Below are 25,264 nucleotides of genomic sequence, written 5' to 3'. Positions count from 1 at the left end.
CAATTCTCTTTTAAAAAGCACTGTTACCTAATTTTCCTGTATTTATTTAGCTTCCTTTAGCTTCGTTTTTAAAATTAAACTTTTAATTTTGAGATAATTATAGATTCATATGCAGTTGTAAGAAAGAATACAGAGAGATCCCATGTACCCTTTACCCAATCTTGCAAAGCTATTCTACAACATCACACTCAGGATATCAACATAGATACAGTCAAGATACAGAACATTTCCATCACCACAAGGATCCCTTGTGTGGCCGTTTTATAAACACCCCCACTCCCTCCTTCCTTCTTTCCTCCCTCCCTCCCTCCCTACCTCCCTCCCTTCCTCCCTTCCTTCCTTCCTTCCTTCCTTCCCTCCTTCTTTCTTTCATTATTTCTTTCTTGACGTATAGTTGATTTACAATGTTGTGTTACTTTCTGCTGTTTAGCAAAATGATTCAGTTATACATATATATACATCATTTTTATATTCTTTTCCATTATGGTTTATTACAGGATATTGTTTCCAGTTTTGGGCAATACTTATAAAGCTTCTATAAACATTTGTATATAAGTTTTGTGTGAACGTAAGACTATTTTTTCTGGAATAATTGCTCAGGAGTACAATTGCTGGCTGGTATGATAGTTGCATGTTTAGTTTTTTAAGAAACTGCTAAACTGTCCCCCAGATTGTTTGTACCATTCTCACCAGCACTGTATGTGTGGTCCATTTTCTCCACATCTTCACCAGCATTTGGTGTTGCTATGTTTTATGTTAGCCATTCTGAGAGCTGTGTAGTAATATCTCATTGGGGTGTTAATTTGCACTTCCCTGATGGCTAATGATGTTTATGTATACATTTTTAATTCAAAGAAGTATAAGGAAGAAAACAGCAAAAAGGCCATCATCTCTTTGCCCAGGTAATTCCTGTTAAAGATAAAATAATACAGGCATAAAATGAGAAAACTCAAGCAGCACAGAAAAGCATACAAAGGGAAATAAAGACCTCTCCTCCCTCACCCCTGCCCTTACCTGGCCCTTCTCTGTAAAGGTCACCAGTGCTCACAATGTCTTGAGATTCTTTTCAGAAAAGGTAAAGGAAAACCATGGCTATATTCATACTTACCTGTTGACATGGATGTTGATAGTACAGAGTAACTTCAGCGTAACAATCCAGAGACTTTCCTGATTAGTGGGTGGCTCTGTCCAGTTCCTTCTGTCTTGCTTCTTGTCTATCTTATAAGCCTTTGCACTACTCTTCAAGGTTGGAGCTGGGTCATAAGCATGTCTGTGCCCTGCAGCCCACTGCCAGCACTCAGTCCTATGGCCAGACATAGGGCAAGAAAGGCCAGGAGTGTCATCTAGTCACATGCCCAGGAAGAAGGAAAGTAATTTATAGTCTCCTAGCAGAATTTACACCTGTATGTTTAGTTTTTGCCCACATGAGCACAGATGGGATCCTGCTTCACACAACCATAAACCCTCTTCTAAACTTTGCTTTGTCCATTAAATTATGTAATATGGAGATCTTGCCACAGCAAAGGCATACAGATGGCCTTCATTCTTTTTAATGGTTTCAGGGTTATCCTATCCCAGGGATGTACTATGTCTCTTTTATCGGCCTCTTAGGGATGGGCACTAGGGTTACTTTTGGTTTTTGTTGTTACAAATAATGTTTCAAGACACACCCTTGAAGATAAACTTACACATATCCAAGTATACATCCCTATCAGTAAGATGGCTGGCTTAATGGGTATGTGCATTTAAATACTGGATACCATCGCCAGATGGTCCTCTATATGATTGAACCAATTTTAACCCATCTTATATTACTATAAATTTTAATACTTATATACATATATATGTAAACATTATAAAACTTACTTTTTGTCACTTTAATATATATAAACATGCATTCTTGGCTATTAATGCCCACAGAATGCTAGAAGCAAAATATATGACTAAAGATTGTCTGGTTTAATTGCTCCATATCTGGGCAATTCTAGTGCCACCCCCAACGTCTGGGATGGTATGGATGCTACAAGCTCCAGTGTGACAGGCAAGGCAGTTAGAATGCTTCTCAAGACAGCGCTCCTGTCAGTTACAGGTAATGACACAGTGTGGCCCCTTGCATTATAATCCCTTGCCTTAGCCCAACCCAAGAAAAACCAACTGCTTTGCTCTATTCTTGAATATTATCACAAATTTGCTGTCAATATATGATGGTGTCTTATGCCATTTCAGCAAGGAAATTCTTCTTCCTAATGTCTAAATTACCCTAGTCTAAATTACTCCAGCTGCACTCTAAGCTTATTCTCTTTCATCTTCCCATAAATGAAAGCATCAGCTTTTAATTATTTTTATGTTTCCTTGAATTCACTGCTTTGTTCCTGTGTGTCTTCACTTCAACCCTATACTTTCTGAACCAGGCTTTGAGTATCCTCAATTCATTGTAGTATGTCATGGTTGTGTGTGCGCACGCGCACGTGTGTGTGTGTGTGTGAGACAGAGAGAGAGAGATGTATCAAACAAGAGTGTACATAATATCTAAGTGTGGTTACGAAAAAAATTAAAATGAGTACAGTGTCTCTTATCACCAAACTCAAGAAATAGGGCATCACCAGTTTCCTTGAAGTTTGTCATATAGGCACATGTCATGCCTTTGTGTTTCCCCTCCTCACTCCCACAGATGTAAGCACTATTAAGAACGTTGTGTTAATAATTTCCTTACTTTAAAAAAGTTGTTACACATGCGTGTATCCCTCAACAACATTTGGTTGCATCACTTGTTTTGAACTTAATATAAATTGATTCATATGTCTTCTGTAATCTGCTTCTTACTGATCAGTATTGTGCTTTTGAAATTCATCCATGCTGATGTGTGTAGAACCTGGTTCATTCATTTTCAGTATTGTATAGTATTCCATTATATAAATTGACCCAATTTTGTTATCCATAGTAATTTAATTCACAATGGCAACAGATAAACATAGGATATTGGTGGCAGGAACAGCTAAGTTTCCCCCCAAATCCCTATTCTCCCATTGTATAAAGTTGTAGCTAGTAAGTGGCTATCCAGCCAGGGAACTTCCCAGATTCCCTTACATATAGCTGGGACTATGTGACATTTTTCCAATGAAATCAGGCAGAAACGATGTGTGTCATTTCTTGGTCAAGGTGGTTGGGGGAGGGGATATATCTTCTCTACCCTCTTCTGATCCTTGCACTGGCTGGATATCAACAGCTAGGGCAATCTTAGAAACCTGGTGTTGAAGGTGGAAATGCCTTTCTCAGCTGTGGGTCATGAAGGGCTGTGTGGAATAGAGTCTGTTATACAAGACAAAAACCAAACTTCATTACGTGAAGCCACTGAAATTTTGGAGTTATTTGTTACAGCAGCTTAAGTTATCCCAACTAATGCAAACTAACAAGAAATGTCCAAGATTTACATGAAGAAACTTCTAAAAGTTTTAGAAGAATGCATAAGATCTGAATAAATGGCATAGTACGGATAACTGATTAATGCAAAGATGCAACTTTTCCCTTAAATATCTCTAATTTCAATATAAAATGTTAAAAAATATAATCTTATCATTTACTTGGAAAATTAAACTAAGAAGATAACACAAGAACATTTTGAAAGAAAATAATAAATCATAGGGACTTCCTGTATGAGACACCAGATATCAAAGCCTATTATAAGATTATCAGAAGTGGCACTGGCACAGAAGTTAACAAATAGGCCAGTGGAATAGAACAGATAGATTAGAGACAGATCCACGTACATATGAGAATTTGGCATAAACATTTCACATCAGGAAAAGATGAACAAATAGAAAATTGTTGCCAAAACAATGAGCCACCCATTTTGAAAAAAATAATGCTAGATGATTTCAACCTCACACTATTCTCAAAAATAAACAACAACAACAAAAAATTAAAAAACTACAAGTGTTACAGGAAAATGTATTTATGTCCTTGAAGTTAGGGAAAATCATAAAGGAAATTCTAAAAAAAAATAAGGAAAATATTCACAAACTTGGTAACATTAAAATTAATATTATGTAATGTATGGAAAGAACACCATAAACAAAGGAGAAAATAATTACTGCATATATAGTAGGCAAATAATTAATACCAAGTATATGTAAAAATAAAGCTCCTACAAACTTATAAAAAAATGACAACCCAACAGTAGAATGGGCAACGGGTATATTCTGGTTATATCCAGGCAAAACTATAATTCAGAAAGATACATGTACCTCTATGTTCATAGCAACACTATTCACAATAGCCAAGACATGGAAACAACCTGAATGTCCATCAACACATGAATGGATAAAGAAGGTGTGGTACATATATACAATGGAATACTACACAGCCATAAAAAAGAACAAAATAATGCCATTTGCAGCAACATGGATGTGTCTAGAGTTGCAACATACTAAGTGAAGTAAGTCAGAAAACGACAAATATCATAGCATATCACTTGTATGTCTAGAGTTGCAACATACTAAGTGAAGTAAGTCAGAAAATGACAAATATCACACGACATCACTTGTATGTGGAATCTAAAATATGATACAATGAACCTATCTATGAAACAGAAACAATCAGGGGCATAGAGAACAGAGCCGTGGTTGCCAAGGGGGAGGGGGTTAGGAGAGGGATGGATTGGGAGGTTGGGGTTAGCAGATGTATGCTTTTATATACAGAATGGATAAACAAGGTCCTGCTGTATAGTACAGAGAACTATATTCAATATTCTATGATACGTACCATGTCTTCTTTATCCATTCCTCTGTCAATGGGCATATATACAATGGAATATTACTCAACCATAAAAAAGAACGAAATAGTGCCATTTGCAGCAACACTGATGGACCTAGAGATTGTCATACTGAGTAAAGTAAGTCTGACAGAGAAAGACAAATATCATGTGATATCATTTATATGTGGAATCTAAAAAAAATGGTATGAATGGACTTATTTACAAAATAGAAATAGAGTCACAGATTTAGAAAACAGACTTATGGCTACCAGGGGAGAAAGGAGGGTAGGGAGGGATAAATTGGGAGATTGGGATTGACATACACACATTACTATATATAAGATAGGTAACTAATAACGACCTACTGTATAGCACAGGGAACTCTACTCAATACTCTGTAATGACCTATATGGAAAAAGAATCTAAAAAAAATAGTGGATATATGTATATGTATAACTGATTCACTTGCTGTACAGCAGAAACTAACACAACATTGTAAATCAACTATACTCCAATAAAAATAAAAAAAAATAAACATACTGGGAAAATTTAAAAAAGAAGATGCACTTAAAAGTTCATTGATGATGAATGAATAAACAAAATGTGGTGTATGCATACAATGCAGTATTATTCAGCCTTGAAAAGGAAGGAAATTCTGACACATGTTACAATGTGGATGAACCTTGAGTACATTATGCTTAGTGAAATAAACCAGTCACAAAAAGAGAAAAAAAAAACAAAGGAACAAAATATTCTGTGATAAACCATAATGGAAAAGAATATAAAAAAGAATTTATATATGTATAACTGAATCACTTTGCTGTACAGCAGAAATTAGCACAATGTTGTAAATCAACTATACTTCAACAAAAAATTTAATAAAAAAGGGTATATGCTGGTAATTCACATATAAACATACAAAAAAATCAGTCCCACTGATAGTTGGAAAAGTGCAAAGCAAAACAGTAGAGAGATGTAATTTCTTGACTTTTAGGTTGAAAAATTTGCTAATATAATATATGGGCCAGAGTGTGGAGAAGTAGAAACTGTATTTTTGATGGTACAGTTTTAAGGGAGGATATTTTGCCAATACTGTGAAAATTTAAAAAGCATGTACCTTTTAACACAGCATTTCCACTTCTCCTTGGCTATCTACTCTAGGAATTAATTCACTTGTATATACAAAGAGCAGTATTGAAGGGTTTTCACTGTAGCAATATTGGTAATAGGAAAACTTCAAAACAACTTAAATGCTCACCCAAAAGTGAACTATAGAGCACTATGAAGCAATAAAAATGTGGCTCAGCATGGACTGACGTAGAAATAGATACAATACTTAGAGATAAGACACATCATTAAGTTAAAAAGACAAGCTTATAATGCCATTTATAAAGTGTGAAAAGAAAGAAATCCCACAAAACAAACTTCTATTTCTGTATGTACTTATAGATGCATGTAGATGCAGAGAGAAAGTTAGAAAGGAGGATCAATACCAAACTAAAGACAGCGGGAGCCTAGCGGTGGTGGGGAAATGGAACCGTGGGTGTGGCTTAGTGACAGCTTTTACAGTGAGAATGTGCTTGTGCATTTAATAGTATAATTTAATAAATCAAAATAGAAAAAGATGTAAATACTGAGGCTTCAGCTCCAGAGATTCTTAATTGGATGGTTGTGGTGGGAATTGGTGTTTATTTTTGACGTCTTCCTGAATGATTCTGATACCACAGGTTTGAATATTGGCTATTGGAGACCATATGGTAAAGTCTTCAGTTCAGCTTCTTATGTGTTTTCTATAATAGAACTCCTTGTTAAAATCTGGCATAGTGCTTGTTTTGGCAACATATACAATAAAACTGAAGTGATAGGGCTTCCCCGGTGGCGCAGTGGTTGAGAGTCCGCCTGCCGATGCAGGGGACACGGGTTCGTGCCCTGGTCCGGGAAGATCCCACATGCTGCGGAGCAGCTGGGCCCGTGAGCCATGGCCGCTGAGCCTGTGCGTCCGGAGCCTGTGCTCCGCAAGGGGAGAGGCCACAACAGTGAGAGGCCCGTGTACCGCAAAAAAACAACAACAACAACAAAAAAAAAAATGAAGTGATACAGTGAAGATTAGCATGGGCCCTGTGTGAGGATGACACACAAATTGTGAAACATTCCATAATTGTCAGACATTCCCTATAGGTAAATTTTATGTCCTGTGTATTTTACCACAATTTAAAAATATAACAGTTTCATTTAATTAAAACCATAGAGAAGGATTTCAGTTAACTGGGACCTTTGTCACTAACTCAAATGTTGTCTGTCTCTGTTTATTTTATTTTATTTTTTTAAATTTTTTTTGTCTTTTTTTTTTAACATCTTTATTGGGGTATAATTGCTTTACAATGGTGTGTTAGTTTCTGCTTTATAACAAAGTGAATCAGTTATACATATACAAATGTTCCCATATCTCTTCCCTCTTGCGTCTCCCTCCCTCCCACCCTCCCTATCCCACCCCTCCAGGCGGTCACAAAGCACCGAGCTGATCTCCCTGTGCTATGTGGCTGCTTCCCACTAGCTATCTATTTTACGTGTCTCTGTTTAAATGAACATTGGTTTTTCCATTTGTCTTCAGGCAAAGCTCTATCTTTTCTCACCTGTAGCATTTTTAGGTGTGAGGAGTCTGGGCCTGTCCATGACAGCTCAGCACACTGCGTTTACCTGTCTCCTATGCTATGTTCAAGCACACCACTTCTGCACACTGTCGCTCGGCTCCCATGAGTCGAAACAGTGTCCAATCTGAAGAGAGTTCCTTCTGATCTCAGGGAAGCATCCGTTTACCCTCCAGTTTCCTATTCCATTTTCTGTCCTGTTGGGAGCCAGAAAACAGAAAGAAAGGGCTCAGGTCCATGACTGTGCCCAAGTGAAGAGAACCACAGGAAGAACGTTCTTGTGAATAGGAGGCAGCTCACAAGGTCGCTGCAGAAATATTGTTTTTTATTATGGGATGCTACTCTAGACCCTGTTACATAAATTATAGTATAAAATCCTCCAAATTCTGAATTCCACCACACATCTGATCATAGGTGGTTTAGATAGGAGGGCATTCAGATTGTGGATCTGTGCAAAAAAACACTTAGAATAATAATTCCTGGCACATAATAAACACATGCAAATAAACTACTGTTATGTCACATTTAGCCTGGCCCAGTGTGGCTGTTTTACTCATAACCCAGAAACCTTTGTCACATTCTGCATATTTCAACTCAGGAGAAGCATGCACATCACCCTGTGACCAACTGAGTGATGCCCCAACTCACCTTTAATGTAACAAGCCTTCCCTGTCTGCTTATCACCTCCTTTTTGGTTTTCCCGTCTCTACCCTCAGTTAGCAAGACAGGGACTCAATGTTGTGCTTATCAGCCGGACACCGGAAAAACTACAGGCCATTGCTGCGGAGATTGGTGAGTGACCCCAAGAAATAAGGGAGATGTTTGTAGAGCCCACCAGCCAAGTCTGCTCCTGTCCTGCCCATAGAGACATCTGTCAGCATCCCTACGTCTGCTCTCTGGAGGCTGGGGTACCAGCCTCCTTAGGGGAGCCCAGTTTACAAAGTTAAGTGCAGGATATAAGTGGCTTTAGTTCACTTCAGTTTAGTTCACCAGGGGTTCTTCAGGCTGCATGAAGCAGGGGCAGACTCACCCCACAAACAGGTCTACTCTCTTCTTTGGTCTAGCGTCTCCATATCTAGAATCAGACTCCCTCATCCAGAGGCCTCAGCTGTCTGATTGCTTCTGCTACTCCCTTCAAAAGCAGGATCTGGGCTTCCCTGGTGGCGCAGTGGTTGAGAGTCTGCCTGCTGATGCAGGGGACACAGCTTCGTGCCCCGGTCCGGGAAGATCCCGCATGCCACGGAGCGGCTGGGCCCGTGAGCCATGGCCGCTGAGCCTGCCCGTCTGGAGCCTGTGCTCCGCAACGGGAGAGGCCACAACAGTGAGAGGCCCACGTACCACACACACACACACACACACACACACACACACACACACAAAGAAAAGCAGCATCTGTGTTTGGGACTTCACTTCCCTATGTCTATGCTGTGCTCCTTGCAGTAGGGTGAGGGACAATGCTTACTGCTAGTTGTTAGATTAAAAAAAAAAGATTTGATCCAGGGCTGCCACGTATGGTTTTGAAAGTTGTACACTATACAACCCCAAGAGACAGCATTTATATTATAAAGCTTTATTATTGTGATCCACTCTGACATGTTCTTAGTTAATAATGATCATCCTATCCCTTTCTGGGCATTTGCATTTTAATAATAATTACTAATTTAGTAATTGATAAATTCCTGAACTCAAAGGAATGAGTTTTCAACTATGAAGACTCGTGAAGACCATAGCAAGCTGTCTGGGGGAGAGCCTTATTTCTCTGGAGAGAATTTGGGCTAAGAGAAGGCTGTGGGAGGTGTGGGGTTGAGCAGTCGCAACGAGGAGGCTCAGTGCCCTTGAACCAGTGAATTCTGCTTTTGTTTTCTGTCTGGATATCAGAAATAACTTTGACCCAGGACTAGGACATTCTTCAGTGTTTCCCTTACAGTGCTAAAGTGTACTTTTTATCGTCCTTTTGAAAAACAAGTAGTGTCTTTGAACTGCCCCAAACTTTGCCTTAAGATCACTTGCCCCAGAAATATTGGGTCTAATTCCAGAGCTAAGCAGGCAGCAGCTGGTGAGATCTGCCCGTTGCTTTTATATCTAAGAAAGAGCTCCTGCACAAGGCAAGTTCACATAAAACAGTGGAAAGAGGATCAAACTTGGAGGGAGCAGAGTTTGGGTGCCCTTGGTCAAGCTAGTAAGCTTCTCTGAGCCTTAATTTTCTCCCCTGAAAAATGGAGAAAATACCTACTTTACAATGTTGTTGAGAGGATTAAAAAATATATTGTGAGGGCTTCCCTGGTGGTGCAGTGGTTGAGAGTCCGCCTGCCGATGCAGGGGACACGGGTTCATGCCCCGGTCCGGGAAGATCCCACATGCCGCGGAGCGGCTGGGCCCGTGAGCCATGGCCGCTGAGCCTGCACGTCCGGAGCCTGTGCTCCGCAACAGGAGAGGCCACAGCAGTGAGAGGCCCGTGTACTGAAAAAAAAAAAAAAAAATATATATATATATAGTGCATGTAAATGTTTTATAAATGCTAAATCGTTGGACAAATACAAAGGGTTTCTGAGTGTATGTGACGAGGACCTGACACTCACCGAGCAGAGGCATTGCACTTTGCTCTTACAGCCCTTATTCCAGGGGTCTGAAACTTGAGCATGCACCACGGTCACCCCTAGCACATGTGAAAACAGATCACCAGGCCATCTCCCAGGGTTTCCCGGTTCAGTAGGTCTGGGGTGGAGCCTGAGATTTTGTGTTTCTAACAAGTTCTCAGTGATGCTGATGCTGTGGTCTGTGGACCTTGCTTTGAGAATCACTGCATTAAGTCTGTTATAATGTCTTTACTTGTCACTGTAGTAACTCTTAGTATCACACAGAAACCATCATTCACAAATCTTTTAACGCATCCCAGCATTTATCCGAGGCTATTTCTTGTTTCTAATTAAGGTGATGGGCTTGTGCTCTTAAGTGTCTATTCAGGTAGTATAGGAGCATTGGGAGGACATGGGCAAGAGGGGGATTTCTGTTCATTAAAAAATAACTGTTGTCTCTAATGCAGAGTGGACGATAGGAAGTAGTGTGAAGATTATACAAGCAGATTTTACCAAAGATGACATCTATGAGTATATTAAAGAAAAACTTAAAGACTTAGAAATTGGAATTTTAGGTAAGTAAATTATAAAATGCAAAGCTTGTTGTAATAAACCAGTGAAACAATTATCTTAGTGATACTTGATTATTCAATAGTAGCTTAAACTTACCCCATGACTATAAGCTGTAGCATTAAACCAAATATTAAAGTTCAGTTCTTCAAGAGGAATTACTGGATTAACAAATTTGTATATGACTTTGGAATGTAGCAAATCTACATATTTCAATCTTCCCAACCATATTTCCTAGTATTAAAATATTTTTCTTTCACTGAACTGATATTGACATTTGGCAGGAAGAGGAAAACTTTGGTCTAAAGGAATTAGTTTAGCAAACAAACATCGCTGCAATTGAAATAGTGAGTCAGTGTGGTTATCTGAGGACTGATTTTCTCATTTGGGAAATGAGATACAATTTTTTTCTGAGATAATGTATAGACAATCTGTTTTGTACCACATCACAGTACCGTGTTTGTATTGTACATAGAAAGAAGATTTTGATTTCTAGAATAATTACATTTTTACTGATAAAAGTGTAAAACATGTTGCAGGAAAACTGGAAAGAACAGATGAGCATGTAAAAGAGCTATGAATTTCTTGAAATCCTGACAGCCTGAGATAGCATCTTGGTATATATCCTTCCAGATACATACACACATATTTTCAAAATCAGGATTAAACGTATGTACTGTTTTGCAACATTAAAAAAAATCATACATCACTAATGTTCTCCCAGGTTTTTAAAACTCTGAGCAGTCACAGTTTTGAATGACTCCATTGCATCCCACCCCCATGATTCATTTTATGTGCATCGTATTATAGGACCACAATTTCTTTCTCTCCAATTTCCTCACTGTTACCAAATGATGTTGCAACGCACAACCTTGTCTATAAATCTTTTGTACACGTTTCCTTGGAAAACTTCCCAAGAATTCCTGGGTTGAATATGACAATTTTTAAGGCTTTCAATAGACATGTGCCATGGGCTCTTCTGACATCTTTTTGTTTTGCCTCTTTTGGTCAGTCAACAATGTCGGCATGCTTCCAAACCTTCTCCCGCGTCATTTCCTTAACACGCCGGATGACATCCAGGTAGGCCTATACTCTTCCGTGGATGTTTTCCTCTCACGTGGTCCTGAGCACCCTGGCTGGGTAATCACCAGGGTCAGGAGGGGGTAATGGGATTGTATTCTGTATTCCAGGTGGATGACTGGAGGTCTTCCTTTCTTTTCGCCTGAGTACTTGATACACAGTCAAGGGTACTGCTGTTCATGACTATCTCTAGGATAAGGACATCTTCCCTTTTCTCCACACACCAAAATTTACCTGTGCCAGTCTTTCGGGGATCTGCACTTTGCTTTCTAAGGGGGTAATTCTGCCTAACAAATTCATAGCTTTGTATTCATGGCTTTCTTTGTCTTCCCAGGTAATAAGATTCATTCCACTTTCAGTGTGATAGAAGCCCCTCGCACAGACTCTGCGGTTGGGGTTGTTGTCAGTTCAGCCAGCTTGACTCGGACCCATGACTGCCCTTGCTGGCCATGAGCAAATTTACTACGCATTTAACAGTCTTTGAAGGCACTATATTTTGACACTTCCTCAGGCCCTGACCTTTGAAGTAGTGGGGTTATAACAATTCTGAACAGGCTAGCATGCTTCTATTCCCTGATCCCGCAAGTATCCCTAAGGTTCTGTGTAGGCCCCACGTCTACTGCGTGGACAAATAATGCCAGGTTCCTTGGACCCTGCTGAACATCCTCACCGGCCACACGTCTAACTCCACGGTCCCTGTTTCTGGCACAAGTTGGTGTCTCTCCATTAAGCGGGTTCCGTTCTTGCTTCTCTTTATTTACGTCTGCATTTGTACTTGTCTATGTGTCTGACCCTCTTTTCCTCTGTCTGTCTTGGGTGATTCTAGCAGTTTCTTTAACTGCCCTCTGTAGCCCGGAACCCGTATACCTTGTGTTATACAACCATTCACCTTTCTAATGTCTATGCTATTGTCTTCTAGATCACATATACTAACCTCCCTTCCTTCAGCTGGAAATTAACCATCTCCCTTTGAAAAACTGTTTCCGTATTCCTGCTGAATTTTTCAAGGAAACTCTTAATTGTTTTTGTTTTTGTTTTTGTTTTTGTTTTTGCGGTACGCGGGCCTCTCACTGTTGTGGCCTCTCCCGTTGCGGAGCACAGGCTCCGGACGCGCAGGCTCAGCGGCCATGGCTCGCGGGCCCAGCCGCTCCGCGGCACGTGGGATCTTCCCGGACCGGGGCACGAACCCGTGTCCCCTGCATCGGCAGGCGGACTCTCAACCACTGCGCCACCAGGGAAGCCCGGAAACTCTTAATTGACTTCTATTCAAGATCACATTCTTATAGAATCATAGTGTGGATGTCAGATGTTTCCCTGTTCTAGTGCATTCTGAATATCAACTAGGAGCCTAATTTGCAGGCTGCGGCAACCACTCAGACACACACTTTTGCCCGCTTCCTGGTTGTTTAGCCCTGAACACTTTTCAAGAGAAGTTCTCAAATGATCTGGCTGATTCATGATTGTGATTATTTATTACAGAGCCTCGTCCACTGTAACATCACCTCGGTAGTGAAGGTACGTGATCAATGTATGTGCTCAGTGCATTAAAATGTAGTGGCTGTTGGATTTGGCAACTCAGGAGAATTGGCCCCTTCCCTGCAGATGCAGAATTCTTTAAAATTGAACTGTACTTTAGAATTGAAATGAGAGACCATGTAGTAGCCTTTTAATTGTCTTGTCTGTTTTCATCAAGAAAATACAGTGGCTTCACTCTCCCTGGCATCTGAATCCTTTTTCTGCATTCAGTTTTGTCACATGTCAGAACATATTAGGCCTGATGATGATGAAACTTATTCAGGATTCCAAAGCGACTTAAAAAAAAATAGTATCTTCTTGTGATTTGAGTCTTTGTAAATGGAGGAAAGATCACTCAGTGTGGAAAAAGGACAGAGGGTGTGGTTTGGATTTTATAGACTCTTGTTGTTCAAAAACTATTTGTTGAAGTGAAGTTCAAGTTCATATGTATTCTGATCCCAGATCAGTTACTGGACAGCATTGGGCCTGCTGTTTAGCCCCTTTGGACTTCAGATTCTTCATCTGCTATTAAAAGAGTATTGAACTAATTGATGTGTCAGGTGCCATTCAGCACTCAGGTCCTTTTATTAGAATTAACTGCATACGCATTTATAGGCGTGAGTACCCCAGAGCTATCCTATGCTGTGTCTTTGTGTGAATAAGAAAAAGGGAGACAAATTGTCTGTGCAGACAATTTGGAGAAAGGTGCTGCTTAAGAGTGGACATAGCCCCATGCTTGGTGAGTAGATGATGCTTTCGTGTGAACACAATATTTCCCTTCCCTCTGAATGATGAGAGCCCCCTAAATGGCTTGTGAGTGAACCCTGGGCTTTCAACGCACACTCACCCCCACAGCTGGGCACCTTGCTCGGTACCCAAAGTTCACAGCTGTGCCTGGCAGCCCTCATAATCACTCTGGATGGTCCAATGGAACGTCGGCAATGACTCAGGTAGGACTGATTTCATGGAACCGGGACCCTTATTGGGGAGCAGCGGGGGGCTATCTCGTCTTCACAGCATGGACTGGCGGGGAGAACTGGTTTCCCAGAGGAAAATAGGTTCCTATCAACATCAAAAGAGGGGATGGATGCTGAACAGACCAAAAAAAAATGTTTTTCATGTGGCTAGAGTTGAGCTGACAAAAATTATTTTCACCATTGGTTGTTTTTTTTGTTTTTGTAAGTATACTGGTATCTTATAGTTTCCTGCTCAGTTTTTATTGGTACATACATTCTTTTCATGCTGAGCAATCAATGGCTTTTTAAAATCCCCAGCTGATGTAATTGAAGGTTTTATACGTTCCACTGTCGTCTGCAGCCTTACCACTAAAATCTTTCACATTAATGGATACATTGATCTTTCAGTCTTGGTTCATTTGATCACAGGGTTTCCCAAATGTATTTGACAACCCTCTGACTCTTTTAGCAGAGAAATGCTTTGATTTTCAAAAAAATTATTTTATATCTTGGTAGACACTAACTTCCTTAAGTAACAAAGAAAACAAATTGAAGTTTAGCTTCTAAGTATGCAATGCCCAAATTGGCCACGCTGGTTGGAAGCATGACTAGTATCATTTAATTATTCCAAAGGAACCATCTGGAAACACTAGAGTTCTCTATCAAGCGCAGAGATGGGAGAATGAGCTTGAGGGCAAAGGGAACGTGGGATAAGAGACTAAATACTGGAACCTTTGAGACAGGGACCCACAAAGTCCAGTGTTGTATCTCTCATTGGAATCATTCACCCAGTCAGGCTTTTGGGAGACTGAGAAATGCTGTTCAACAATGCTCCAACTATATCCTTAATGAAGCTGGGAGAAGCAAGGAAAGGGTGTTGACATGATCTACTCCTCATGCTTCTCTCACCTCCCTCAAAATCCAGGGTTTCAGAAGGCAGTCCAGTCTAGGAAGCCCTCACCACTCCCACCCCTGCCGCTTCTCCAGAGCAGTGAAAACATTATCTGGAGGCTCCCAGGGATGAGCTTAGGGGCCTTCCTAGGAAATGCAGGGCCCCAGACAGCATGAAAAATTAGACAAACTTGTCTTCTGGTCCCCAGTGTCCTCTATTTCTCTGCCTCTCCCCATCTGTTTGGATGCTCTCTGTCTCAAACCTGCTCCCAAGACAGGGCCTGATTCCACTCAATTGTACTTTCAAGAACATTCCAGTCCATGGGTTTGCCTCTTTCTTAATTCTTAAAATGGGTGCCTTAAAATTATGACATGAAAAGCTTGCTTAATGAAATATTTAAGCTCCAGAACTGGCAGGGAAGACTGTTTCCAGGGACAGTAGGTTGGGGTGGGGAAGGGAGTTTTCAACGCTGTTGTAATTCCAACAGACCAGCAGACATGTTGTGTCTAGGGAGCTACTTCACAGACCCCCTGCAGGCCGCCAATGAGGCTGCTGTTGAACTGAAGAGATGTCCTTCTCCATCTCATACCTTGTATGTGAGACACTCATGGACACTTGTTAGGTCTCCTGGCAGTCCCCTAATTCTAACTCCTGTGTGAGTTTTGTAATGGCCAAACTACTTTTGCCTCTCTCCCAGAATGAAGGGTATCTGGGGAGCCTCAGTGTTGGTCCCACAGACATAAGCCAATTTCCATAGTTTTTCACTCCCTTCATTTTCCAGGAAGACTTCAGTTTTATGAAGAAGAAACCAGAGGCCTCTGAACTGTTTGCCATTTGTCTAAGTTGCCTTTTATGGGTTCCAGCCAGACTCTAGTGTTGTCAGAATTACTTCCAATGAGTGTCAGCAGAGTTTCAAGGCCATCTGAGAAGATGAACCTGTTTCTCCAGTTTCCTCCAGCACCTACTTGCTAAGTCCCCACGGCACATTGCTACATAGTTCCTTTGTCAGGGCTTAACTTTGCCCTTCTCTTATAGATGACGCAGCTGATTCTGAAACACATGGAATCAAGGTAAGGTCTTTCCTTGGGAAAGCCATAGTCTGCCTGGCCTGGCAATCAGCTGACTTGGGGACCAGGGGCATAGGGTTCATCTGCTACTGCTTTAACAAATGATAAAACGATGATGAAAAGACATGGAGATTATGGTTGTACCAGGCCAGCCTTGCAAGCAGATAAGCATATTTGCAGGTCAAATGTAGCATATACTGGAGGGAGGAAGAGAACAGCAGTTTCAGCAGACATTGTGTTCGAAAAATTAACTCACAGTGAGTATAAAAGAAACTTCAGAAGTTGGCCGGAGACCAAGACCATCTCTTTGTTATTATGCATTTCAGCTCTTGTCAGAATGAATACTCCAGTTTGGGGGTAAAAATCACCACCCCATCAGTGTCTCTATTTATTCCATGTTTTAAATCACCCTATTACAATGCCCATTTGGGAGCTGGTTTTTCTCAGGTGGTATTCACTAAAAGCAAATGGTCAATAGTTTTATCTTACCTAGAGAAAGAAGGGGCTTGGCCTTGGATTCCAATTTGCAGTTTCTTAATTTTTCTGGATTGAATCCATCTAGTTGGGAAGGATTAAGGATATTGAATTTCAAAAGGGTAAGTAAGAACCCCAGAGACTTGTGTAGGAGTGCCTGTGTGAGCAGATGATGGACTGTCAAATTCCACCCAAGACAGGATTCTGCATATGACATCTGTCCTGTTGTGGGTCATCTTTATGAGTCAGAAGGGACCTTGAGCTCATGTGGTCACAATTGAGAGAGAAGGATCACTTCCCCCTTGAGTCTTGTCTGAGCCGAGTTGGTTCTCTGCATTTTGGGGGTGGATCTTTGCTGTAGCAGAGCCCCTGTTTCCATTCACAAGCTCTTGAAGTCCACTGACTGCCGAGTGGCATCACGGTGTGGTGTAGTTCATGACTGAGGTGAAGTTCCACTCACAGTTCTTGGAGGCAGAACACTTAGCACACATGGAAACCTAGAGAGGATGGAAGTTTCCCAGCGTTCCCATGAGCCCCTTTATTTTCTTCCTTCTCAAGGTGTAATCAGGCAGCAGAGCAATTGAAACTTTGTTTCTTGCCCTTTAGGCGGAAAGGTCTCATCTTGAACATATCTTCCGGGGCGGCCCTCTTTCCCTGGCCTCTGTACTCTACATATTCGGCTTCCAAGGTGAGTGACAGATGTAGTCCAAGCCTCCTTCTCCTTCTTCCTTTTGTTTTTCCCATTTAGCATTTTCCTTTGGATCATCTGGCAAGGTGATGGATGGATTTGCCTAGAGACACTCTTCTAGGTACAGGGAGGAGCGAGTCAGCCAGTATCTGGGTGCAAATTAGAAAAAGATGCTGCCCCTGGGCTGATGAAGCCTCGCAGAAGCACAGCCGGGCAAGCGCAGTCCCCATGGAATTCCGGCTCCCACTCACTTCCTTGCCTGGGAGCCCTGCGCTCCTCTGGCCAGCAAGTAACATTGTAGTTTCCCTCCATCCCAGAGGCCTCATCAGGTGTCCTCTTGCCGTAGCCATAAAACAAATCTTTGGAGCTGTGGGTGCTCTAGACAAGGCAGAGCTTCCCCCGGGTAGGGTATCTATACGCAGTGGCCCATATGTATTTATTACAAAACTTATGTTCCTTCTCATTGCGGGAGCTCTTCCCAGACCAAGAAATGAAGTTCTAACTCCCATCAAGACAAACTGCTGCATTTTAAGGTGAAGAAGATAAGCTCCCTGTGGTGTCCTTTGAAATCTGAGTGAATTGGCTCCGACAGAGAATCAAGTCCTTAGGTGTTTCTCCTTCTTGCTCCAGGCTTTTGTGTGCACATTTTCCAAGGCACTGCAAGCAGAATATAAAGAGAAAGGAATCATTATCCAGGTAAGGTCAACAGTTCTGAGTCCTTGGGAATGGGAACTCTGGACCCCCATGGTGCCTGGGCCACTGCTTCCTGCAGGACAGGCTGTGCATGTGTGACCAGGAGAGGGGGTCTGGATGACACCATGTGAATTCCTATGACCATACAGGTGGCAGTGGAGCCACCGTGGTTCTGCCTGCTGCTGCCCTCACCATGCCCTGGGTGCTGGAGAAGGAAATGGGGTGGGATGAGTGAGTGCTCAGAAACACTTGCTACCCAATGCTGCATCAGGACAGAAATAGGTTCTTGTCTAAGCATCCTTTACTCTCCGACCTAGATAGAGGAGACAGGCTCATGTGGGAGGAATTGTGGAGAAGGAACAAAAGAAAACTGAGCACTTGGTCAATGTTGGAAGAGGGGAGAGGGTGCTTCGCCTGGGGGCTGTTCCTCTGTGATGGAACATAGAGATCTCCACACCCTGGTTCTTGAGCACTTGGGGAAGAGGTGCTCTGCTCTCCATTTCCCCTACAATGACAGAGTGGTCATGGAGTTGACCTTGTCCTAACTGTAAACAAAGCTGGGTTGTCACTGCTGTCTGTAGGCTGAGCAATATGACGTGCTTCCTTCAGCAACACAATTCACTCTAAGTGGTTTCTGGAACCTGGAATAAACAGTTTACAGAGGTTTTTGGTTAACTGTTTGGGAAGAAGTTCTATGACGTACTATTAGGAATGAAAAAGGCACACTCAGTTATATTTTTAAAATTACTGCTGCACATACTGATTTTCAATGAAAATACCCAGGTGAGAGTATCTCAGTATAAATTAACCAGCTATAGGATGAAGCTTATTCAACAGGCAGATGTGAGTTAATAGCAGGAGCTTTGTAAATAACATCATCTTCCCAGTTGTAGTGAGTGATTGTAACAGACTTGTCAATAGACTACAGTCCCATTCTCTGCCCTGCTGAACTAAAGTCTCACCTAAAAGAGATTCTTCCCTTCTATCCGTTCTCCAACTCCCAGCTGAGGACGGATTCCTTTTGCAACAGCTCTACCTTATATATGCTAAGTTTTCTGCAGTAAAAGAGAATCCCTAAAATCTCATTTTTTGTGCTACACATTCACTGTGTAGCACATTCACTGTGAACTGTCAGAGGGAATTAGCTCGCTGTAGTGACGCAGGGACCCAGGCTGATGGAGCAGCCGCCATCTTGGATATTGTCAGTTGACGTGTCAAAGAAAAAGTGGTAGGAGTTCAAGAGACTTGCTTTGATAATTAGAGGCTCTGACAACTACTGAGCCTGTACTTTAGAGCCCACGAGCCACAACTACTGAAGCCTGCATGCTGCAACTACTGAAGCCCATGCACCTAGAGCCCGTGCTCCACAACAAAGAGAAGCCACTGCAATGAGAAGCCCGTGCACTGCAATGAAGAGTAGCCCCTGTTCGCTGCAACTAGAGAAAGCCTGTGCACAACAACAAAGACCTAACAGAGCCAAAAAAAAGTCACATGTCACTTTTGCTCATACTCATTGGTCAGATCTGGTCACATGGTCCCACCCAACCATAGGGACCCAGAAAGTGCAATTCTATCATGCGTCTGGAAGAAAGAAGAACTAGAAATATTTGGTGAACAACACTAACTATTAGTGTTGAGTATCAAGTCTTAGCATCATCTCGATCTTGATAATTGTGGGCCAGAGATGCTGTAGCTGCTAAGTTAGTGGGTTCTGTGGGGCAGAAGGTGTGGGAGGAGGTGAGGAAGGGGGAGGGAGCCCCTTCCCTCATGCAGAAGCCTCAGAGCTGCTCCAAGTCCTGGAAGAGACACTGTGACATTCTGAAAACCAACTGGTCTCTCCAAACACGCATGTAATTGGTGCTCAATAAATATTTGTAAAATTCCTGAGGAAGTATGGACTGTACTCTTGGGTTTGATTTTCAGATCCCAGTGCTGCCATCTATCATCTGAGTGTTTTGGACAGCTTGCTTAAACTCTGTGAGTTTGTTTCCCCATTTGTAAAAAGGGGTTTATAATAGCTGCTTCTCTGGGTTACTGTGAAGATCTAATGAATAAATAAGTATGCAAATTTAACCAATATTTATTGAGCCCTTGTTTTATACATAAAGGTGTTTTGTCAACCAAAACTCACTGCAAGAATGGAAACACTTTTTATTATTTCCCTATCTGAAAACTGGGTTTGAAAATACAGGCTTCTTATATTTTTCTAAGAATACACTTTGAGCTCTTTGGAAGAAAAGTGTTATGCAAATTAATAAGTGCATTCATTTCCATGAGAACCAATTGAATTGAATTGACTGACATACATTGGATTAAATTATGAAACAACGTAATTTCAAGTATGATGAGGAAAAAAAATGTGATGTGACAAAAATTTCAAAGGTGATGTGAAGAAAAAGAAAACAAGCATGGATTTTTTTTTTTTTTCCCTAAAGATGCCAAGGTCTCTGTGTCTGGGAATAAAGTAAGAAACCCCATTATGAAACCTCATGCCAGGCCACAAGGTGGTGAGACCACCAGTGGAAACATGGTATTGGGTTTTCAGGGTACAGTGTGCTGTTGTTTATTTGTCTTACCATGACAGGAAAGATTATGAGGTATGTGCCACTCCTGGCTCCTAACCGAAGTGTGAAAGTGGGAATCTAAAATACTTGAAAGTGCTCCAATTTGGTTATATGTGTTAGAAATAAATTTCTGTGATAGGGTTGCCAGGTAAAACACAGGACATCCAGTTAAATTTGAATTTCAGATAACAAATAATCTTTTGAGAATAAGTGTGTCCCATGCAATACTTGGGATATAATTAAACTGAAAAATTTTTCCATTGTTTGTCTTCAAATATAACTGGGTGTCCTGCATTTTCACTTTCTAAGTTGGGGAACCGTGCTGTAAGACAGAGCTCTTCATTCACCCTGTGTGCATTTGAACCACTTGGTGTTGTGTGGCTAAGGCCTCATCTTGAGTTAGTTGCCACGTTAAGCCAGAAACTGACCTTTCTGATTCCCAGCTCTGTGCTCGTTCTATACCTTTAACTGTTCTATTATCGTATAGTATCCTGAGACTTTTTAGGGGGAGAACAGAGTTGGAACATGAAGGGATGGTAAAATGGGTATTAGTTTCTCAGGGCTGGGCAGATTGCTCCTGTGTTACGGTCTTTATTTCCCATTGCAGGTGCTCACCCCGTATGCTGTTTCAACCCCGATGACAAAGTATCTAAATACCAACATGATAACCAAGACTGCTGATGAGTTTGTTAAAGAATCACTGAATTATGTCACGATTGGAGACGAAACCTGTGGCTGCCTCGCCCATGAAATCTTGGTAATCGATAACTTCTCCTTTCTTGAAGCAAGGGAGGACAGACAAGCAGGGGGCCCTAGCAGGGCTTAGCCAGCTCTCCCTTGCTGTTGGAGCGTTCAGCCGTTCTCTGTCACGCAAGGATAGATGCCAGAGGGATACTGCTGAGGGTAGTCCAGCCTGTGAAAAGGTGTATCTAGCAAGGGGAAGGAGAAGCTGAAGCGCTGGGTGCCCAGCCTATAGATAACTCTGAAGTTGGCAAATCTCACCCTTGGCCGCCTCACCTCTGCCCTCAGAAAGTAAGGCGGCTCCCAGAGCCTTGTGAAGGTCAGGCCAAAACACAGGGTGCTTCCCTGTCGGGGCTGTCGATGTCCTTGGCCCTCTGTGCCAGTAGATGTTTCACTCTCCAGGAAAAACCCCCAAATAAAACAAAACACCTTGATTTGTAGCGTTTGCTGATTCCCATGACTGATGTTACGTTACCAGTGTGTTGTCACTGCACATGAATTCAGGAGGAGGGTTCACAATTGGCTCTCGTGAGAAAGTACAAGCTGGTTCCTGTCCACCACGGACTCCATCAAACATGGAAATAAAGTCTGAAGTATATGGCATGAGGAGTTCTTACCATCCCCGGGCTGCTTTTAGGAAAAAACACAAACGTGAAACAAAGGTAGACTTGAGTTTCGCACTAATACCGAAAACAAACAAACAGTGTCAGGGTAGTTCTGTTTCCATCATCACCAAAGAATTTTAGACAGATCTTTACTTTCCCTTCATATGGCAACTTGCTCCTCTGCCTCATATGTTTTTCTACCTTGGGAATGAGGCTTCTTTATTTCTCTCTTTCTCTTTCTGATGCTAGAGAGATTCATGGGTCAATGCACTAAATCCTCCCAAAGCATTCAGCTGTCTCCTGGGACTCAGTACTGAGACTCCGGCAAGAGACACTGAATTGTCTTAGCTGATTACTTGCTACTTTTACTGGAGAATCTCAACAACGTGCAGAATCGCCATTTGAACGCACAGTGCAAAGTGGACAAGCAGAAAGAATATAAGATCTTTACTTTGCCTATTGCTGATCTGGTTTCTCTTCAGACCACTACTTGCTGCATGGCACGAAAACAAATTAGTGGAATGTCTAATGAGTTTAAACTTAGTTTGATCTGATCATCTAAACTGTCCATTTAGGAAATAGGCTGTCTATTATTTAGAGGAAAATGTTCGGTCTTGCCTGAGTGTCCCTTCTTCTGGCCTCTCTCACTAAAATGACACTGGGAAAGAGTCCCTATGAATTCCTGCTGGTCCTTAAGTGTGTGTGGCTGGTGTCCTTAATCTATCTGATGGTTGCTCACCTTGCTGGTTTATGTCTGTGGGGGGTGTGGGGATAACTCCTTCTGTCCTTTTGGCTAGGCCAATGCATTCCCCAGCTACTGATGGCTGAACATGCCTGAATCTCTGCTACCTCCCTCATCCAGCCAGAGGCCAGCTGTCCATCTGCAGCTTTGGTTCACAGAGGCCCTCTGGCTCTCTACTCTGCATCAGCACCAATTTGAACCTGAGGGATGCTGGAAAAGCAAGTCTCAGCACTTACCTCGCTGAGATAATATTCTGTGGCTGCACTCCAGAAGAGTGGAGGCAGTAAACCCTCCTTTGCTACCATTACTTATTTATCACACTTCCCTATCCTTCACCCCAGGCCCCCAGCCCTCCAGCGTAAGCTCAGAGGACACACATATCAGAGGACACACATCTGGCCACGTCTTCCTCTTTCTCTCTTGTACCTCCCACCATCTCCAGGGCAGAAAAAGTACAGGCTTTTTGTATGCTTTCCCAGGGTCACATCCTGTTTATCTCAGAGGGATTTAGGTAGTTCCAGTGGATAAGACATCCTCTTCTCCCCTTAGCAGAACTCTATACTTTTAGTCCTCCAGGATATTGATGTTTTAAATGGAATCCATTAGCATTTAGAAAATGTTTTCTGGAGACAATAGCATGGCTTGCAAGACAATTGTCTTGCTACATACATACTGTAATCCAATTCTAGATGTCAAAAGTTGAATTTTTTTTTTTTTACTTTTCTCTTTGATTTCTTATGTAACAAATTCTAACCTCTACTGGTAAACAGATGCCAAAAACAGTAAGAAAAAGTCTTTGTGCCTGGTGAAGCAAAAGAGAAAACAAAGGAAAACACATCAATCATTAAAACCATTAAAACCAATTTTGAATGTGCCAGGGTTTAGAAAGATCGTTGAATCTAAAGTTATGGGTAATCAAGTGGAATCAACCAGTAAACAAGCAAGTCTTCTATTTCAAAGAGGTGAGGCAAAGACAGGATGCTCTCTACCCTCAAGGAGTTTTGGGGTAGCAGTTGAGGTGGGACTGGAGCCTCTACCTAAGAATCCATGTGGAACTTGGGGCTTCATAGTTACCTCATTTAATTCTCCTAAACATCTTGTGAGACAGGACACTTGGCTCCCCTTTTACATTGAGGAAACCAAAGCTCAGAGCTGGATCAGATCAGATGAAGCTTAGATGGATCAGATGGCCCAAGACCACCTGGCTGGTAAAAATGATGCAAGGGTTTAAGTCCATTTTTGCCTGATGCCAAACCTTTTCTGTTTCCTTCTACATGGCGTCTCCAGGTTGGAAGAAGGTAGATAAAGATGGGGATGGGAGAGGGGGCCTTTTAGAACATTTTCTCGGGACCTGGGATTTCAGTTTATTTTATTTATGGCTGACTTCAGTAAGCCAAAACATTTAGTTCAAGACAAAGCTAATGGAAGGGCTTGATTTTGCTGCAAAATAAAAAAGCTCTGTCTGGGAGAAAAATGAAGTTCCTGAAGAAGATGTTGCATTGATTCATAGACTTGGCCAGTGGAAGAAGAGCTCTACTCTGGTTCCCAGGAACCACCTTTAGTTTCCTGCTTTGGGATACCTCAGAGGATTGCAAAAATCTGAAGGTTCAAGCTGCCTACAAGGCTCAAGTTTTCCTCTAGTTGAACTTCTGTTGTTTTGTAGGTAGACTGAGGAATGTTGGATTAACCGAATCACACTGTGGACAAAATGATTACATCTGGGGGCCTGGACCTGCCTTATAGGACACAAGTGTAATTTGAGGGCAAGAACCTTCCAAGGTCTGTGCCTCTTGCCTTTAAAGCATTAGGCATTTGTGCCTCAACTTGAGGCTTCCCCCCCTTTTCAAAGCAAATACTCCATGATAATAATTTACACCTTGCTATGACTCATTTCCGTTCATTAACTCTTTAAAAGAATTTTTTTCTTCCAGTTTTATTGAGATATAATTGACATACAGCCTTCTATAAGTTTAAGGTGTACATCAAAATGATCTGACTTACATGACATGGTTACCACAGTAAGTTCAGTGAACATTCATCATCTCACATGGATACAAAATTAAGGAAATAAAAAAATTTTTTCGTTTGATAAGACCTCGTAGGATTTACTCTCTTAACAACTTTCATATATAACATACAACAGTGTTAACTCTATTTATCTTAACAACTACTTAAAAGATTTGGGACTTAACTTCCGTCATCAGATATACATTTTTAAAGATGATGAATATAAATTGAGTTGTTTTCTTGCAACTTCCTTGCTCTTCTTTTCTCCCAGACACTTATGTTTTTGTCTCTTAAAGGCAAGCATTCTGAGCCTGATCCCGTCATGGGCCTTCTACAGCAGTGTGTTTCAGAAGATGCTCCTGACTCGCTACATGGACTACCTCAAGCAGAATGCCAACATCACATAGTCCTGGTGGGCTGATGTGCCACCCAGCATTGCTTTCTTCACCAAGTTCTGCACTGGCCACAGAGGACCCAGGAACAGACCAGTACCTGTCACCTCCCTGAAGCTGGAGGGCCCATGTCACAGACCCAGTACTTAAAATTCAACTTTGTTTTGCAATTTTACTCAAGTCTGGAGATCTTTGGGAGAGCTGTGATGTAAAAACATGTGTTGTGCAATGGGGTTTTAATAGTTAGAGAAGGTGAGGGTGTCTATAGGTAAAACTGGAAAATTTTCTGTATGGGATTATA

The 25,264-nt window shown here is 41.7% G+C and overlaps 1 protein-coding gene across 1 annotated transcript in view; it reads left to right on the top strand.

The window, feature by feature from the left end:
• HSD17B3 (hydroxysteroid 17-beta dehydrogenase 3) overlaps positions 1–24,978 on the top strand; it is a gene marked incomplete at both ends in the record, with an annotated part of 36,713 nt that extends 11,735 nt beyond the window's left edge. Inside the window, 9 exons of the mRNA XM_082842610.1 lie at positions 8,118–8,193; positions 10,445–10,552; positions 11,560–11,627; positions 13,107–13,142; positions 16,026–16,060; positions 17,138–17,219; positions 17,850–17,915; positions 21,084–21,233; positions 24,868–24,978. Coding sequence (XP_082698736.1) covers positions 8,118–8,193; positions 10,445–10,552; positions 11,560–11,627; positions 13,107–13,142; positions 16,026–16,060; positions 17,138–17,219; positions 17,850–17,915; positions 21,084–21,233; positions 24,868–24,978 — 732 coding nt within the window. The remainder of the gene's footprint in view (positions 1–8,117; positions 8,194–10,444; positions 10,553–11,559; positions 11,628–13,106; positions 13,143–16,025; positions 16,061–17,137; positions 17,220–17,849; positions 17,916–21,083; positions 21,234–24,867) is intronic.
• Positions 24,979–25,264: the final 286 nt, after the last annotated feature.

The sequence above is a fragment of the Leucopleurus acutus genome (genome assembly GCF_964270905.1).
Source record: "Leucopleurus acutus genome assembly, chromosome: 7".
Classification (NCBI taxonomy): Eukaryota; Metazoa; Chordata; class Mammalia; order Artiodactyla; family Delphinidae; genus Leucopleurus; species Leucopleurus acutus.
The sequence above is the reverse complement of the archived record's forward strand: the minus strand, read 5'-3'. Positions and strand labels throughout refer to the sequence as shown.